Source organism: Arachis ipaensis, chromosome B3 (genome assembly GCF_059453495.1).
Source record: "Arachis ipaensis isolate K30076 ecotype BB chromosome B3, ASM5945349v1, whole genome shotgun sequence".
In the NCBI taxonomy this organism is placed as follows: domain Eukaryota; kingdom Viridiplantae; phylum Streptophyta; class Magnoliopsida; order Fabales; family Fabaceae; genus Arachis; species Arachis ipaensis.
This window is the reverse complement of record NC_142438.1, coordinates 44949716-44968563: the sequence shown is the minus strand read 5'-3', so window position 1 is coordinate 44968563 and position 18848 is coordinate 44949716. Positions and strand designations below refer to the sequence as shown.

General features: G+C 36.2%; 1 protein-coding gene across 1 annotated transcript; it reads right to left on the bottom strand.

Moving 5' to 3' along the window:
- Positions 1 to 12606: 12606 nt before the first annotated feature.
- LOC107630422 (serine carboxypeptidase-like 13) lies at positions 12607 to 16045 on the bottom strand. Its single transcript, XM_088508928.1, has 14 exons — positions 15692 to 16045; positions 15441 to 15586; positions 15127 to 15203; positions 14855 to 14977; positions 14649 to 14751; positions 14486 to 14523; positions 14159 to 14257; positions 13989 to 14075; positions 13754 to 13912; positions 13586 to 13657; positions 13390 to 13508; positions 13153 to 13266; positions 12993 to 13038; positions 12607 to 12889 (listed from the first exon to the last, which is right to left on the bottom strand). The coding sequence occupies exons 1-14, from the start codon at positions 15892 to 15894 to the stop codon at positions 12806 to 12808; spliced, it is 1470 nt and encodes a 489-aa protein (XP_088365054.1). The 5' UTR covers positions 15895 to 16045; the 3' UTR covers positions 12607 to 12805.
- Positions 16046 to 18848: the final 2803 nt, after the last annotated feature.

The window sequence follows — 18848 nt, the reverse complement described above, 5'->3', positions numbered from 1 at the left end:
GGTCACAGCACCAGTTATTTTTGCACCAGACTGGACATTACCATTTGAGCTAATGTGTGATGCCAGTGATCACGCCATTGGTGCAGTGTTGGGGCAGAGGCATGACAAGCTTCTGCGCGTCATTTATTACGCTAGTCGCGTTCTAAATGATGCCCAGAAGAATTACACAACCACAGAAAAAGAATTACTTGCAGTGGATTACGCCATTGACAAGTTCAGATCATACATAGTAGGATCAAAAGTGATTGTGTATACTGATCATGCTGCTCTTAAATATTTACTCACAAAGCAGGATTCAAAACCCAGGCTCATCAGATGGGTGTTGCTTCTGCAAGAGTTTGATATAGAAATAAGAGACAGAAAAGGGACAGAGAACCAAGTGGCTGATCATCTGTCCCGGATAGAGCCAGTAGAAGGGACGCCCCTCCCCTCTCTTGAGATCTCTGAGACTTTTCTAGATGAGCATTTATTTGCCATTCAGAAAACACCATGGTTTGCCGATATTGCAAACTATAAAGCTGCAAGGTTCATACCCAAGGAGTACAACAGGATACAAAAGAAGAAATTAATTACTGATGCAAAGTACTACTTGTGGGATGAACCCTATCTCTTTAAGAGATGTGCAGACGGAATAATCCGTAGGTGTGTGCCTAGAGAAGAAGCACAGAGGATCCTGTGGCATTGCCATGGATCTCAATATGGAGGCCATTTTGGAGGTGAGCGAACAGCCACCAAGGTCCTCCAATGTGGATTCTATTGGCCCACACTCTATAAAAATTCTCGAGAGTTTGTACGTAACTGTAACAGTTGCCAAAGAGCTGGTAATCTGCCTCATGGTTACGCCATGCCTCAACAAGGAATCTTGAAAATTGAGTTGTTTGATGTATGGGGAATTGACTTCATGGGACCTTTCCCACCATCATACTCAAACACTTATATTCTAGTGGCAGTTGACTATGTATCAAAATGGGTTGAGGCCATTGCCACACCCACCAATGATACTAAAATAGTGCTGAAGTTCCTCCAGAAATATATCTTTAGCAGGTTTGGTGTCCCTAGAGTACTAATCAGTGATGGGGGCACTCACTTCTGCAATAAACAGCTTTACTCTGCCATGGTTCGGTATGGAATTCGCCATAAGGTGGCTACTCCATATCATCCGCAAACTAATGGGCAAGCTGAAGTCTCTAACAGAGAATTAAAGAGAATCCTAGAACGGACAGTAAGTACCCGTAGAAAGGATTGGGCACGGAGCTTGGATGATGCTCTGTGGGCTTACAGAACAGCATTCAAGACCCCTATAGGGACCTCTCCATACCAACTTGTGTATGGTAAGGCATGTCACCTGCCCGTGGAACTGGAACATAAAGCCTACTGGGCAACCAGATTCCTAAACTTTGATGCCAAATTAGCAGGAGAAAAAAGATTGCTCCAGCTAAATGAGCTAGAGGAATTCAGATTCACAGCTTTCGAAAATGCCAAGCTTTATAAAGAGAAATAAAAAAAGTAGCATGACAGAAAGCTATCATCTAGAATCTTTGAGCCAGGACAGAAGGTTCTGCTGTTCAACTCTAGACTCAGGCTATTCCCCGGGAAATTGAAATCCCGGTGGAGGGGACCATACATGATTACAAGTGTATCACCATATGGTTATGTGGAGCTTCAAGATATTGATTCTGATAAGAGGTTCATTGTCAATGGACAGAAAATCAAGCACTATCTTGAAGGCAACGTTGAGCAAGAGTGCTCAAGGCTGAAGCTAGACTAAAAGCTCAGCAAGGTCCAGCTAAAGACAATAAAGAAGCGCTTGCTGGGAGGCAACCCAGCCATGGGGCATCAATCCTCTAAGCATTTTGCCCTATTTTTATTTTTATTTGTTTATATAAAGTTCACTGACACTAAGGTAAAGAATCAATTACATAAATTCACAGGGTTACAGAAGGAATCTGCATTCAAAACAGAGAAAAAGAGCTCACTGGCAAGAAAACGCCAGTGAAAGTCCATTTTGGGCGTTCAGCGCCCAAAAGGGGCATCTAGTGGGCGCTGAACGCCAGTAAAGATAGCTATCTGGCGTTCAACACCAGAAAAGGGCAACAACTGGGCGTTGAACGCCCAGGAGAGCAGCATTTGGGCGTTGAACGCCCAAAACAGGCAGTGTTTGGGCGTTCAAACGCCAGGATGGCGGGGAGAAGGTAAATTCATTTTTTTCTTCATATTTTTCTTTTTAATCTTAATTTTCATGCTTCAATTCATGATTTCTTGCATAAACATATTAAGAACCCTGATTTCTAAAATCCCTAATTTCTAAAAACCCTACCTTTAAAAAAATTATCAAATGTATCTTAATCCATAAGCACAAACCCTCTTTTGCAAATTCAATCCAACTCTTTTTCAAATTTTCAAAACAAATCTATTTTTTCAACCAATATCTTTTTCAAATCTCCACATTATCTTTTTCAAAATCTAGATTTATCTTTTTCAAAAATTTTTCATATCTTTTCAATTTTAAACTATATCCTATCTTATCATATCTTCTATCTTATCTTTTCCAAATCAATCTTTTTATCATATCTTTTCAAAATTTCGAACCCACCCCCTCCCTTTATATATGGGTTCGGCCTCCACCCTCCTCCATCAACAATTGCACCTAGCTCTCCTTCTATCCCTCTCCTTTCTTTTCTTTTGCTTGAGGACAAGCAAACCTCTAAGTTTGGTGTGTTTATCCGCGATCACTAAGATCATGGCTCCTAAAGGAAAACAACCCACTCCAAGAGGCAAGAAAGAGAGCGTTCCAAAACCACTTTGGAATCAAGGGAAGTTCTTATCTAAAGAACATTCAGACCATTATAACAAAATAATGGGTCTGAGATCAGTGATCCCGGAAGTTAGATTCGATCTGAAAGAAGATGAATATCCGGAGATCCAGGAGCAAATTCGAATCAGGAACTGGGAAGTCCTAGCTAATCCTGAAACGAAAGTGGGGAGGAACATGGTCCAGGAGTTCTATGCTAATATGTGGCAAACAGACAAGCAGAAACTATCTGGGACTGCTTTCTATGACTATCGGACCGTGGTCAGAGGAAAGATTGTTCATACCCACCCTGACAGGATCAGGGAGATCTTAAAGCTACCTCAGCTGAAAGATGATCCAGATTCCTTCAACAGGAGAATGATGAGAACAGACAAGGGCCTGGATAAGATTCTAGAGGACATATGTATCCCTGGAGCCAGGTGGACCACCAACACAAAGGGTGTCCCAAATCAACTCAAGAGAGAAGATCTCAAACCAGTCGCCAGAGGATGGCTAGACTTCATTGGGCATTCTCTGTTGCCCACTAGCAACCATTCTGAAGTCACTGTTAAAAGAGCAGTGATGATCCAGTGCATCATGATGGGAAAAGAAGTGGAAGTTCATCAGCTAATCTCAGCTGAACTCTACAAAATTGCTAACAAAAATTCTAAAGAGGCCAGGATGGCTTATCCAAGCGTGATTTCCCTGCTCTGCAAGGACGCTAGAGTAAGGATGGGAATAACTGAGTATATCTCAGTTGAGAAACCAATCACCAAAGCATCAATGGAAAAACAACAAGCACAGGACGATCCTATCAAGAAGAAAAAAAAAGAATTCCTCCCAGAAATCCCTCAATCTGAATACTGAGAGTATCTTGAGACGTCTGTTACCAAGATATGGGAAGCTATGGAACAAATAATAAAAGAACAGAAGGAACACAGTCAAATTCTTACCTATATGTTTAAAGAACAAGAGGAGCAAGGGCGTGACTTAAGGGAATTGAAGCACCAGAAGTCATCTCTTGAAGGACCAAGCACCCCACGGATCAGAGGAACATCCACTTCCCAGAACAAAGGTTGTTAAATTCCAATCTCTGCTTTAACTCTGTGATAGTGTCATTATAGAAGTTCACCTTAGGAGTCATATAGTAGTAATTAGTATCTATTTTGATTTTATCTCCAATTAAGCCATAGTTTATTTTTCTCATCATCAGCAAACATGAATAAAATAGTAGATCTTTTGAATAAGAGGCAATAAAATTTTGAGTTTTTAATAAGAGAAATTCTAATTAGTTACATGTGGTGGCAATACTTTCTGTCTTCTGAATGAATGCTTGAACAGTGCATATGTCTTTTGAATTTGTTGTTTAAGACTGTTAAATATGTTGGCTCTTGAAAGAATGATGAACATGAGACATGTTATTGATAATCTGAAAAATCATAAAAAATGATTCTTGAAGCAAGAAAAAGCAGCAAAAAAAAAAAAGCCAATAGCCCTTAAAACCAAAAGGCAAGGGTAATAAAAAAGATCCCAAGGCTTTGAGCATCAGTGGATAGGAGGGCCTAAGGGAATAAAATCCTGGCCTAAGCGGCTAAACCGAGCTGTCCCTAACCATGTGCTTGTGGCGTGAAGGTGTCAAGTGAAAACTTGAGACTGAGCGGTTAAAGTCAAGGTCCAAAGCAGAAAGAAGAGTGTGCTTAAGAACTCTGGACACCTCTAATTGGGGACTTTAGCAAAGCTGAGTCACAATCTAAAAGGTTCACCCAATTATGTGTCTGTGGCATTTATGTATTCGGTGGTAATACTGGAAAACAAAGTGCTTAGGGCCACGGCCAAGACTCATGAAATAGCTGTGTTCAAGAATCATCATACTGAAATAGGAGAATCAATAACACTATCTGAATTCTAAGTTCCTATAGATGCCAATCACTCTGAGCTTCAATGGATAAAGTGAGATGCCAAAACTGTTCGGAAGCAAAAAAAGCTACCAGTCCCGCTCATCTAATTAGAATCTGAGCTTCACTCAAGAACTCTGAGATATTATTGCTTCTCAACCTATTAGTCTTCTATTTTATTTGTCTAGTTTCTTGAGGACAAGCAACAGTTTAAGTTTGGTGTTGTGATGAGCGGATATTTTATACGCTTTTTGGGGTTAATTTCATATAGTTTTTAGTATATTCTAGTTAGTTTTTAGTTTATTTCCATTAGTTTTTAGGAAAAATTCATATTTATGGACTTTACTATGAGTTGTGTGTTTTTCTGTAATTTCAGGTATTTTTCTGGCTGAAATTGAGGGAGCTGAGCAAAAATCTGATTCAGGCTGAAAAAGGACTGCTGATGCTGTTGGATTCTGACCTCTATGCACTCCAAGTGGATTTTCTGGAGCTACAGAACTCGAAATGGCGCGCTTCCAATTGCGTTGGAAAGTAGCCTTCCAGGGCTTTCCAGCAATATATAATAGTTCATACTTTGCTCAAGGATAGACGACGTAAACTGGCGTTCAACGCCAGTTCTCTGCCCAATTCTGGCGTCCAGTGCCAGAAAAGGATTAAAAGTTGGAGTTCAATGCCAGAAATGGATCCAAACCTGGCGTTGAACACCCAAAACAGCCTTATGCACGTAAATTGTTTAAGTCTCAGCCCCAGCACACACCAAGTGGGCCCCAGAAGTGGATCTCTGCACCACCATCATAGTTTACTCATTTTTTGTAAACCTAGGCTACTAGTTTAGTATTTAAACAACTTTTAAAGACTTATTTTGTATCTCATGACATTTTAGATCTGAACTTTGTACTCTTTGATGGCATGAGTCTCTAAACTCTATTGTTGGGGGTGAGGAGCTCTGCTGTGTCTCGATGAATTAATGCAAGTATTTCTGTTTTCCATTCAAATATGCGTGTTCCTATCTAAGATATTCATTTGCACTTCAATATGAATGTGATGAACGTGACAATCATCATCATTCCTCCACGAACGCGTGCCTGACAACCACTTACGTTCCACTATAGAATGAATGAATATCTCTTAGATCTCTTAATCGGAATCTTCGTGGTATAAGCTAGATTGATGGCGGCATTCATGAGAATCTGGAAAGTCTAAACCTTGTCTGTGGTATTCCGAGTAGGATTCTGGGATTGGATGACTGTGACGAACTTCAAACTCGCGAGTGCTGGGCGTAGTGACAGACGCAAAAGGATAGTAAATCCTATTCCGGTACGACCGAGAACCTGCAGATGATTAGCCGTGCAGTGACAGCGCACCTGGACCCTTTTAACTGGAAGGATGGATGGTAGCCATTGACAACGGTGATCCACCAACACACAGCTTTCCATAGAAGGACATGCGTGCGTGAATCAGAAGACAGAGGAAAGCAGAGATTCAGAAGACAAAGCATCTCCAAAACTCCAACATATTCTCCATTACTGCATAACAAGTAACCTTTAACTCATGCTCTATTGTTTATTCGCAATTCAACTGATAAATATAATTGACTTCCTGACTAAGAATTGCAAGATAACCATAGATTGCTTCAAACCAACAATCTCCGTGGGATTCGACCCTTACTCACGTAAGGTATTACTTGGACGACCCAGTGCACTTGCTAGTTAGTGGTACGAGTTGTAAAAAGTGTGATTTATAATTCGTGCACCACATACCAAGCCTTTGGAGCTTGCCTAAGGCCATAAAGAGCCTTTGAAAGTTTGAAAACATGATTTGGAAAATCCTTATGTTCAAAATCGGGGGGTTGTGCCACATACACTTCTCTATCAATAAAGCCATTAAGAAAAGCACATTTAACATCCATTTGAAACATTTTGAAATCCTTATGGGCAGCATAGGCAAGAAGCAACCTAATTGCTTCCATTCTTGCTACCGGAGCAAAAGATTCATCAAAATTTATACCCTCTTCTTGATCGTAACCTTGGGCCACTAATGTAGCCTTGTTACGAACAACTTGTCCATCCTTACCAAGTTTATTTTTAAACACCCACTTAGTACCCGTAACTTTCTTACCATCCGGATGAGGTACTAGTGTCCAAACCTCATTCTTGTCGAATTGAGCAAGCTCTTCTTGCATGGCTTTCACCCATGATGGATCTTCAAGAGCTTGTTTGACATTGTTGGGCTCCATTTATGACAAGAGTGCAAAATTGCTTGGTTCGGATTGCCTTTTGGTTGAGGATCTTGTTGTTACACCTTGAGAGGGATCTCCAATGATAAAGTCATGAGGATAACCCCTCATGTACTTCCATTCTCTAGGCTTTCTTTGTGGTGTTGAGCTTTGATGAGCTTCTGTGGGTCTCACTGTTTCAGTTTCTCTTGATGGCTCAGGAGACAAAATGGAAATGTCTCCTCCATTCTGACGAGACAAAACTGGACTGGCAGATTCTTCATTTTGGGCAGACTTGGGATTTTCTTTGCTTGTTCCAGCTTCTTCACAATCTGAATCATTATCTATCACAGTACTGGAAATTAAATTAGAATCACAAAAAGTAACATGTATGGATTCCTCTATAGTTCTATGATCTTTGAGGTAAATTCTATAGGCTTTTCTAGTAGTGGAATATCCATCAAACATGCGCTCATATGATTTTGGATCAAATTTGCTAAGATTTTCTTTGTTATTAAGCATAAAACACTTGCATCCAAAAACATGGAAATACTTAATATTTGGAGGGGTTCCTTTCCATAGCTCATAAGGAGTTTTCTTTAACCCTTTTCTAATAATGGTCCTATTCAAAATATAACATGTTGTATTTACAGCTTCAGCCCATAGAAACTTTGGAACCTCATTCTCACATAACATCGCCCTAGTCATCTCTTGAAGGCTTCTATTCCTTCTTTCAACAACCCCATTTTGTTGAGGTGTTCTAGGGCATGAAAAATTATGAGTAATTCCAAAGTCATCACATAATTTTTCAAAGTCTTGGTTTTCAAATTCTTTTCCGTGATCACTTCTCAAATGGGCCACTTTTAAATCTTTTTCATTTTGAATTTTCTTGCAAAGAGTTGAGAAAGCATGAAAAACATCATTTTTATGAGCAAGAAAAAGTACCCAACCAAATCTAGAGTAATCATCTACCACTACCAAACCATAGTGTTTACCTCCTAGACTTTGAGTTCTTGTTGGACCAAAAAAATCAATGTGTAACATCTCTAATGGCCTTTTGGTTGAAATTCCATCTTTTGGTTTAAAAGAGGATTTAACTTATTTGCCTAATTGACAAGCATCACAAGTAAGATCCTTATCAAATTTGATTTTAGGAATTCCTCTAACAAGATTTTTCTTTATTAGCTTAGAAATTTGGTACATGCTAGCATGACCCAACTTTCTATGCCATAACCATTTTTCAGATTCAATAGAGGTAAAACATGTTACATTTTGTTCTTTCAAGTCCTCAAGAGTTAATCCATACACATTGTTGCATCTTTTAGCTTCAAATAAAATATCCCCAGTTTTTTCACAAACAACCAAACACACAAATTTTCTAAAAATAACTTCAAAACCTAAATCACACAATTGGCTTACACTAAGTAAGTTATGTTTCAAATCATTTACAAGAAGAACATCATTTATACAAGATGAAAAGCTTTTACCAACTTTACCAACGGCCACTATCTTTCCTTTACCATCATCACCGAAAGTGACAAGTCCTCCATCATATTCATCAAGCTTTGTGAAGAAGGTTGTCTTTCCGGTCATGTGCCTAGAGCATCCGCTGTCCATGTACCATATATTTTCCTTCCTCTTGGATGCTAGGCATACCTACAAAATGAGCTCAAGTGACCTTAGGTATCCAAATCTTCTTGGATCCTTTCACGTTAAACCATCTCCTATGTCCCAAACCATTGTAATAAAAAACAACTTTGTAAACTTTATCACCAATCATTCTTTCACCAAAAAAACATTAAATGGGAAAATGACCGTTTCGGTTGCATAGCCTACAAAACCTTGGAATTGTTGTTTTGTTAAAATAGGTGGGATCTTGAAACCTTGTGTCATTAGAAGATGAAGCTCTATTTTCAAAAGAAGGTTTCTCATCAGATTTGTAAAACCCCAAACCAGCTTTATCAAAGATTGGTTTTTGACTAGCCAATATTTGATTCAAATTTTCAGAACTTTGAGTAAACTTGGCTAAATCATTTTCAAGATTTTTAATCTTTTTCAGCAACTCTTCATTCTCCTTAAAACAATTTATATATGCAACAACAGAATGGTCACTTTCACAACTTCTAAGTTGGGCTTTTAACTGCTTATTTTTCTCAACAAGATCACAGGCAGTTTCGGCCTCCCTTAGCTTTTCATTGAGAAAACCATTTTCAGCTTTAAGAATGATAATTTGTTGTTCAAGATCTTGGTTATCAAGCAGAAAACATCTTATTTCTTCAGAAAGGTGGTTTATCATAAGATGAAGATCTTCAGTGTTAGGGTTATGAAAGACTACCTAATCTATGTGATCTGCCATTAGACATGGTTGTGACTTGGTCTCGGATTCCTCCTCATCATCATCTGAGTCATTTTCCAAATCTTCCCATGAAGCCATCAGTCCCTTCTTCCTTCCTCTTTTTGGCTTCTCCTCCTTCTTTAACTTGGGATAATCAGATTTGAAATGCCCCCATTTTCTTGCAGTTGTAACAAGTTACTTTGCTAAGGTCTTTCTTCATTTTCCTTGAGCTGCTGCCTTTGCCTTTGAGCTTTACCATTTTTCTGAATTTTTTGACAAACAACACAAACTCATTTTCAGAAGAGTTATCACTGGATTTATCATCCAGAGGGTTAGTCACAGAAGAAAAAGTAATTCCTTTCTTTTTTGAATCTTTTTTCAAATAAGTATTTTCAAAAGCAAGAAGATTTCCTCTCAAATCATCACATGTCATGGAATCTAAGCTACTGCTCTCAGAAATAATTAAAGCTTTTGTTTTCCACTCTTTTGTGAGACATCTCAACACTCTTCTCACAAGCACAGAATCAGGATACGTAATTTCCAGAGCATCTAAGCCAACAATGATGATGTTGAATCGTTCAAACAGTTCATCAATGGACTCTCCTTCCTTCATTGCAAACATTTCATATTCTCTGTTCAACATATCTGTCTGAGTCTTCTTTACAATGGTGGTTCCTTCATGAGTGATTTGCAGTTTGTCCCAGATTTCCTTTGCCGTTATGCATTGTGATACCCGTCGATATTCCTCAAAGCTGATAGCACAGTTGAGCAAGTTGACAGCCTTGGCATTTAGCTCCACCTTCTTCCTATCTTCCTCGGTCCAACTTGCTTCTCGTTTAAGAGTGACCACTCCTTCAGCACTTGTGTTAGTTGGAAATTGAGGACCTTCCAGGATGATCTTCCAGAGTCTGTAGTCTACTGCTTGCACAAAGATTTTCATTCTCTCTTTCCAATAGGTATAGTTTTTCCCATTGAAAAGAGGCAGTCTGTTGCTTGACTGTCCTTTTGTAAGGTTGTAGGACACCAGATTAGAGCCACTGCTTTCTGTCATATGGATCTTTTCTCTAAGCTGCAAAGCTTGATCTCATTGATACCAAGCTCTGATACCAATTGATGGTTTTCAGTGGCTAAGAGAAGGGGGGTTGAATATTAGCCCCTTTTTCACTTCTGAACACTTGCTGGTCTTTGTAATACTTTCTAGAGACTTTTTGATTTTTGACTCGTCCCTAGCCATGAGACTTTTCTTTTTGTCTCGTCACTTGGCACGAGATATTTTTCGGTTTTATCTCCTGTGCAGCAGAAACAGAAATGGAGTAGAAGAGAGAGAAAATTACACCCAGATATATCCTGGTTCAGCTGCTAAGTGCAATGCAGCCTACATCCAGTCTCCATCACAAAGATGATGGAATTTCACTATAATCATTCTTGATTACAAGCACCAATTCTCCCTAGGAACTACCCTTCCTATCTGGGACAAGTCCAGAATTCTAAACCCAATCCTGAACTTGACTTGGTCACTGCTAAGCTTTCAACTGTAAAGTGCTAACCCAACTTAGAAGGGAATTCCCACAGAATCATGAAACACAACATAGATGAACAAAGGAACTCTAAGGACATCTATGGCTTTTTCTTTTAATTTTGCACTCTCTGCCTTTTTTCGCTCTATGGCTTTTTTATACAAACTTCACTGTTTGTCTTTTTCCATGAGACTCAAGACATGACAAAATTAAATAGAAAAATACAAAACATAATACATTGAAGGAGAAGAAAATATGTTAGCTCAGGTAGCTCTGAGAACCCTGTGCCTTGCACTCTCACACTTTCACCTTGCTTCAAGCCGTGGCTGTTCTCCCTTTTTATAGAAGGGGGAAGCCTCCACAGTTGAAACTAAAAACCAAGCCAACTTCTTCTTCTCCAAGAAACAGAACCGGTTCGGCCAGAAAGAGAGAAGAGATAACCCATGCAATAACCAACATGCAATTATCTCTAGTCCTTTCTTGGTCATCAAGCTTCATCAATCTTAGCGCTCCATCCTTGACTTGCTCTCCGAGGTGAATTTCTAGCCCTTGATGCTTCATGATGATGATGGTTTCTTTTGCTCCACTTTTGCTTCCTCCCTCACGTAGCCACCCTAGCTACCTTCTGTGATGAGTGAACCCAAAAGCAGTGACAAGCCATCTCTCCAAGGATTTTCTCCTTGCTGGCCAAATCTCTTTCAACCATTTTTGGTATGAAAAAGCCAAGATCTCATCACAAAATCTTACTACAAGTGATAAGAATCTCAGCCACAGCATACTTTATGTTTTCTTTTTCGTGCCATCATTTTGATGGTCTTGTAGATTACTTCTTCTTCCTTTTGATAGCTAGACTTAGCTTTCATAGTTTCTTCTCTGATATGATCGAAGAAGAAGAAAAATGAGAGAGTAGTTAGAGTAGAAAGAGAAGCAATTAATTTAGTTTGAATAAAATAATGAAAGGTGAGTTGCTTTTTGCTTCCCTCTTTGCTGAGTAGCGTGCCTTCATTAAGGCTAGCCATCTAATCAATCATAATTTCTCTCTCATAGTTTCCATGCATTTATTAACTTCACTTTAAAGAGATTTGAATTCCATCACATGGTATGAGTGGAATCCGTTGGAAGTGTGCAGCATAATTAAAGGAATGGGTTTTATTTGTTAAATGGATAAAGCAATATTGTGCCCCATCTCCTTTTGATTTCGGACCAAGCAAGTTGGTCATATACCAACAATAGATTTGGGCTTGCACATTTAAATCTGGCCCAACATTATAATGATTCAGCTTCTCATCATATATTCTTGTATCAATGCTGATGGATTTAACCAATTGGGCTTAAGTAACAATTTCTGGCCCAAATATAATTTCAGCCAACATCATCACAATGTCTTAATACCAAGGCTGGATATTTTTGATATAATTGGGCTTGATATATTTTTCTTTTCTTTTCGGCCCAATTTATACATGCACAGCAAAATTAATTAATTAACATATATGAATCAAAATTAGATTAATAATTTTGCTGTTAATAATGTTTGATCATCACTTAATTAAAATTAGAGTTTTTTAAACACATCAGAATTCTTTACCTAGTTGTACAACAAAAATATTGGTATACTAATTTAAAGTGAATTCTATAGTATTTATTATTTAATGTTTAAATTTTATCCAACTTATTTTTTATAATAAATTTTAAATAATTAAAAATTATTTATTTTTATATTTTTTAAATTAAATATTAATTTTTAATATTTTTTAACAAATTAGACACCACTTTTTAAGTAGCATAACACTTACCCTAGTTTAAAGACATGGCTTTATGCCAATATGCTATACAGATGAATGTAGTAGCATTCATGAGATCTCAAAGTCTCTTTTATTTACTCTTTTAATCCACACCAAATCTTAAGATCAGATGTGCATCTACAATACATATATTGAGAATACAGAGATGATTCAACTGTTTTATGGTGAGCGAAATCTGCTCCGTGGTATAGCTATGGAAAATGGATATACTATTTATTCATATATATGTGTTGTCAATTGTTCTTTCTTCCTACAATGGCCTGTTAGAGATCCACCTACTGTACATGTCCAAGCATTCTTCAGGCTTGTATTCAGGAGCTGTGTGCCCTCCACCCTGCAATGCAAGTGGAAATATTAAAGGTAAGTGTAAGCCCCCAAACTTCACATCTTTGATAGATTCATTAAAATGAAGTGTGTGTGTGATAAGATAGACTTGCCTTAACAGTTGCAAATGTCATCATATTGGAGTAAGTTCTTGTATATCTGCTTGAGAGGGAAAAAAAGAAGCATGATTTAAGTACATATATAGTTTAGCTAAGTTTGAATAAATGCAACATAATTTTACTTTTACATAACTATATACAGTTAGGGGAATACCCTGCAACTTGGCCATTTGTATACCATGGCCTCCAATCATCGACTATTGAGTAGTTTAGCGATCTTATCCACACTTGAGTCGCCATGAAAGGAACATTCATGTCATGATCGCCGCTGTTAGAAATACATAGATTTATTTCTCCGTTTTTAAGTAAAAGAAAAAAGAAAATAACAAACAAGTTCCTTTGTGCTATCTCCTGTGAATTTAGACTATTCGAGCATACAGCGAACACTTACCTGTATATCAGCGAACGATAGCCTTTTCTGCTGAGCTTTACATGATATGGAAAGCTGCTAGGGATATCCTCCTTGTTGGGTATATTGTAGGTGCAGCGTTGCCATTTCTTTTTTGTTCCCTGAAACACAAATGGAGTTATAGTTGTTATACTAACCATGAATTTCAGAAAACATTTTTGATGTGTTTCAGTTATACCTTTCGTATGTTTAGCGCATTCCGTACTTTGTCATCATTGGCCCAATAACTACTAAGGAAGTATCCATAAGTCTGATTTTGGAAAGGAGAAGAACAAAAGTTAAAACAAAAAGAATTTGATAATAGCACAAAGGAAACATATCTTATTCAACAAGGCATGTGGATTACCCGGCAGTTCAAGGATGGTAATCTGAGACGAGTGTTGCTGACGAACTTCAAAGGATAGTTTTCGGTTATAGATCGCCTCCAAGAAGCCTTCAATGGTTTAGGTGAACCAAATTCACATGAAGGTTCCAAAATATGGGCTTTATTGAGTCCTGATGTCATCTGCAGAAAAGTACAATGGTTTCTAACTAGAAATTGAACATAAAAAGATTTAACAATAACAATAGATGATTGATACCTCATCAAAGGACTTGAGATCTCTTGAACATAATGCACTTCTAGTGTCTACTTTTATATATTCTCCTCTACAATTTGTTTGCAGTGACTGTTTCATTGAGTAAATTGCAGACATCACTTAGTGTTTGAATTTTATTTTTGCTATACCAATTTAAGAGTGAACTTAACTACCTGGTATAGTTCATCAGAAATTAGTCCCATTCCATGAGCAAATGGGATTTGATAGTTTTTCTCAACTCGGGTTGTTGCAGCATTCCCCAGAAGGTACCCCTGAAGAAAAGGATTTCTCATGGTAAACTTAATTAATCACATAGAAGAATCATTTTATATATATAGAAAATACATAATTCTTTTTAAAGTTAGCCAAATCTGGAGATATTCAAATTCCACATGGAAGAAGCTCTTAAAGAAGATCAAAAGCATTATTAAGATTGCTTTAGATTGTGGTGTATTTAAGACAACCTTTAAAAAAGTTTAAAAAATGACTAAAAATGAAACCTGAAGATTTATCCAAGGTTGAACTCCTTCTTCATTTTCTGTAAACAAGGCAATGTGGAGTAGAATTAAACTGTGTCTAAGTTACTTTAGATCTCATTTATCACACACACACATTACTCAAATAGTTGTCTATAACTAGGCATTAGATCAATGAGTTTTATACCTCGTGAAATTTCATCAACAATTACTGGAATAGGAATACCGGAGTATGAATCGCCTCCGACGAAAAATTCATTTGAGAAAAATTGTGGATGATCAGTTAGCCACTGCAAAGATTTTTAACAAGATTATAAAAGTTTACTTTAGTAGACACAAAGGGAACCATTTGTGAATATGCAGTAAAAACACCATAAAGTTGTAGGGATATACCTTCCTAAGAAATTGATGAGTTTGGTTAACTAGCAATGAGTCGCTTCGCGCTGTGACAGATTCTGATCTGGCATATGTGAAGCCTGTATTAACAGGTAAATCTACAAATATAATGCTACTTGTCTACAACAAAACAAAATTGCAATAATTAGCAGTGAATGACCATCAAAGATGTACAAAATTATTGAAAGAAAAATCTAAAAGGATTTGATAAAATAAACAAAATGAATGCCAAATTATATATTCAGCAAATAAATGCAGATAATCCACACCTTTGTCCATGAGTATGGCCTATAGACCAAATTTGGCAAGCTCCCATTATATTCCTCATTTTGAAATCCAAGTGGTCCTAAAATGCAACACCTCAAATACATTATTAAACACATAAATTCAGCTATGTATTATATGCAATCCTTGTCATAGTCTCATAGATATTACAATCTTCTCAGAAGATACTAAAAGGCTCAGATAGAAACAAAATTTCTTTTTGCCTCTTTCCTTGTTACTCACCTAATTTTGACCGAGACTATGCAAAAGACTAAAAGCATGAAAATTTCAGATAGGAGTAACCGTGTGAGTGTGTTACCAATTTCAAAGACAAGGCCAGAGAAAGCAGAGCATCCAGGACCACCGGTGAGCCACAACATGAGAGGATCCACCTTAGGATTGTTCTCTGACTCGACGAAATAGTAGAAAGCCTGCACATCTTCATTTTCACCCACACCTATATACCTGATTAATTTGAGACATGCATGCGTGCAAAGTTAGTTGTTAAGTACATGATCCAGATCCCATAAATTAAAAAAACCATAGGCTACAGCATAAAGTGTAACAGACCCAGTTTCAAGAACAAAAGGAAGGGGTCCCTGGAACCCTGGAAGGAACTTCACTATGCTGCCACAGTTTGCAAGTTGAGATGAAATCTGTAGTAGTAACAAAAGAAGGAGAAGTAGGACCCCATGATTATCACTATAACAATTTGAGCTTAGTAGTGTAGCCATTCTCACTGAACTGTGTCTTCTTTCTCTGAGCATATTCATGTTTTTAATTTAAGCCTCTTAGTTCTTGCTATCTCCAAGATGGTCATCAACTTATCATTTGTTACAATAAAGAGTGCTGACATTTCCTTTTTATCGTTTTTCATTGGTGATTAGATTAGAGTTTAGATCTCAAGGAGAAGAATTTTGTTTTGCCTTGTATTCTTTTGTTATTTTATTTTAATAGTTATCGTCGATATCTCGTCTATTACACAATGTTTCTGACTTTCTGGAACCCTTAAAAGTTATGAATTCTTTATGTACCATAAAAAAATAAAGGTGACGAATGTCAGTTGCCTATTGGCGATGGGATCTTTGTGGTGGGACTTTAGGATGGATAGATGATGATCATGAAAACGGCTTTCTATTTCTTCCGTTTGTTTGCATCATAGGGCAGAATTTATCAAAATAAAAAACTTAGACTAATGTATAGTAAAGACCAAAGAGATCACGTGTTTTATCTTATGCCTATGATCATGAAAACGGCATTCTATTTCTTCCGTTTGTCATTAATTATTCATTATTTAAATTTCGAAAATATTTGGTAACGAAAGAAAATCAGCCAAAAAATAGCCATAATTAATATTCATTAATTGTTACGACAATTAATGAATGTTAAATAAGGTAAGTTCTGTCTTTTTTTTTTTGTTTTCCTAGCATTTTCTTAAATTTTATTTTTAAAAAATATAAAATTAATAATTATTAATTATAATTATTTAAAATAATTAATTAACAATTATTTATAGTATATATAGCTCCCTGTTATCCTTTTTATTAATTTTTTTTTGACTTATAAAATATTAGCAATAAATCCGTGCACTTGGATGAAACTAAATGTTTCCTCTTCCAATAATCTTCATATCAAATATAATCTTTAACACTTAGCAAACATAATAACTTACATGGTTATTATTATTATTATTATATTTTTTTACTTGTTTTTTCATTTGCAACTATTCAATAAAATACCATTTTTCAAATCAATAAAATGAAGTTGCTAATATATTTTTATAATATATTAACATGACTAACAGCATAAACAGTTTTTTTATATACAACTATTAAATATTAGTAGGTATTTTTTTCCATTAATAATGAGTAATCCCTATCAAAAGGTTCAGACAATTTAAAAATATTACACAATTAATTAAAATAGACCATATAATTTAACTATTGCATTTATTTATATACTTATAACATCCTGATTCTCCGTTAAAATTACGTATGCAAGTTTTATATTTTATTCGCATAATGTTTATGATAAGTTTTTCTTTTTGCAATCTTTAAATAAAATAAATAATAATGTAATATTAATATTATGTTATTATTTAACTTTATTTGACGAAGAAGGATCATTTGATATTGGATCTGGAAGATTGAAAAAGTTCAACTTTACTAATTAAATACCACCACTTGAGATAATTATTTGAATTTTTATCATGTTTAATTACCTTAATAATTATCTTCTAAGATATTTAAAAATTTAATATCGCTGACTCAGCAGCTCAAAAATGCCACACACAGCGCTTAATGCGCCACGTGTTGCGGCACATGCCTTCCCTATGTAATTAAGTGACATTAGTCACTAATTACACATTATATATAAGCACAAATCTTCTCTCTCCTTTAATTCAGCCGTGACATGCATGAAGTATTTTTGTTGATTTTTCAACTTTTTGAGTTCAATTTCTTGAGATCCATGACCCCCCACAAAAATTATAATTCGATAAAAGTGACTATATCTTCCTCCTCTACGCGGTGACATGTCTTTTGTTTGGTGGAATCGCGAAGTGGAGCTGTCCCTGCCAGGAATCAGTTTGGCCGAACCAAAGGAGGGAAGGAACCACCGAATTTTTGATGTTTTCGCTCCATTTGACCTATCAGAAACCTCCTCCGGTATCTTGCGTGTGTTCTGCGCTTTACAGAGATAGGGTTTGACTCTTTAATCGGTTAAAATTATGAAATAATTGATATATGTGGTTGGATTGTTGTCTGATCATGTCTGTTGCTCAAATATGTGATTGTTGGCTGTTTAAATTTTAGCTGAATTGCTACTGAATTTGTTGTTGTGTTTCGGCCATGTTGAGAAATAAGGTACTGAGATGTTGTTGAATAATTGGCTGAAATATGAGTTATATGATAGTATGCAACTGAGTTCTGACGGTCAAATTTTAATTTGGAATTAATTATAACTAAATGAGTATTTTGAACAGAGTTTTCGAGTAAAAAGGAGCAGAGGCTTGGTTTTTGAGAAAGATTTAATGAACAAAATTATTTATTTATGAATATATGAATTTTTATTGAAACTAATTGAGTCTGGTTTTTGAAGAAAAAAAATAATGGTTGCAATAAAGAGTTTAAAGCGGAAGTTTTGGGAGAAATATAATTTTAATTGAACGAAAAATATTTCCTTTTGAAAATGAAAGAACCATACCCTTTTACTTATTTTTAATGAAGTTTTAGGTGTTTTAAAGTTTATAAAATATTTTAAATAATTTATAAAGTAACCATTGAAGACTTGGTCGATTTTATAAAAGTTCATAGTTATTTAGAGTCATTTTAAAATATGTCAATTTAATTAAAGTAACTTGCAGAATATGTCATTTTTCAAAGTTTAAGCATATTTATGTATTTTATTCCCATGGGCATATTTAGGCATATTTTTAAAAAAGTATATATATATATATATATATAATTTAAGACTAACTCTGAAATATTTAAAAAGTCATTTTTAAGTTAAATCTCATGATTCGCTCTATTTCAATTTATTATTTTGGAGAAATTGTGGTGTTATGGATAAAGAATTATCATATCTTGAGAGGTATTTGATTATGTGATGAGATGATTGAAGTTTGGAAAGGCAACACCAATGACTCATCTTGTCATCGATTTATCCGGCAGATTGCCGAAGAGCGGTATGGGCGTTATAGCCCAAGAGTGTGACACGTCACTTCTAT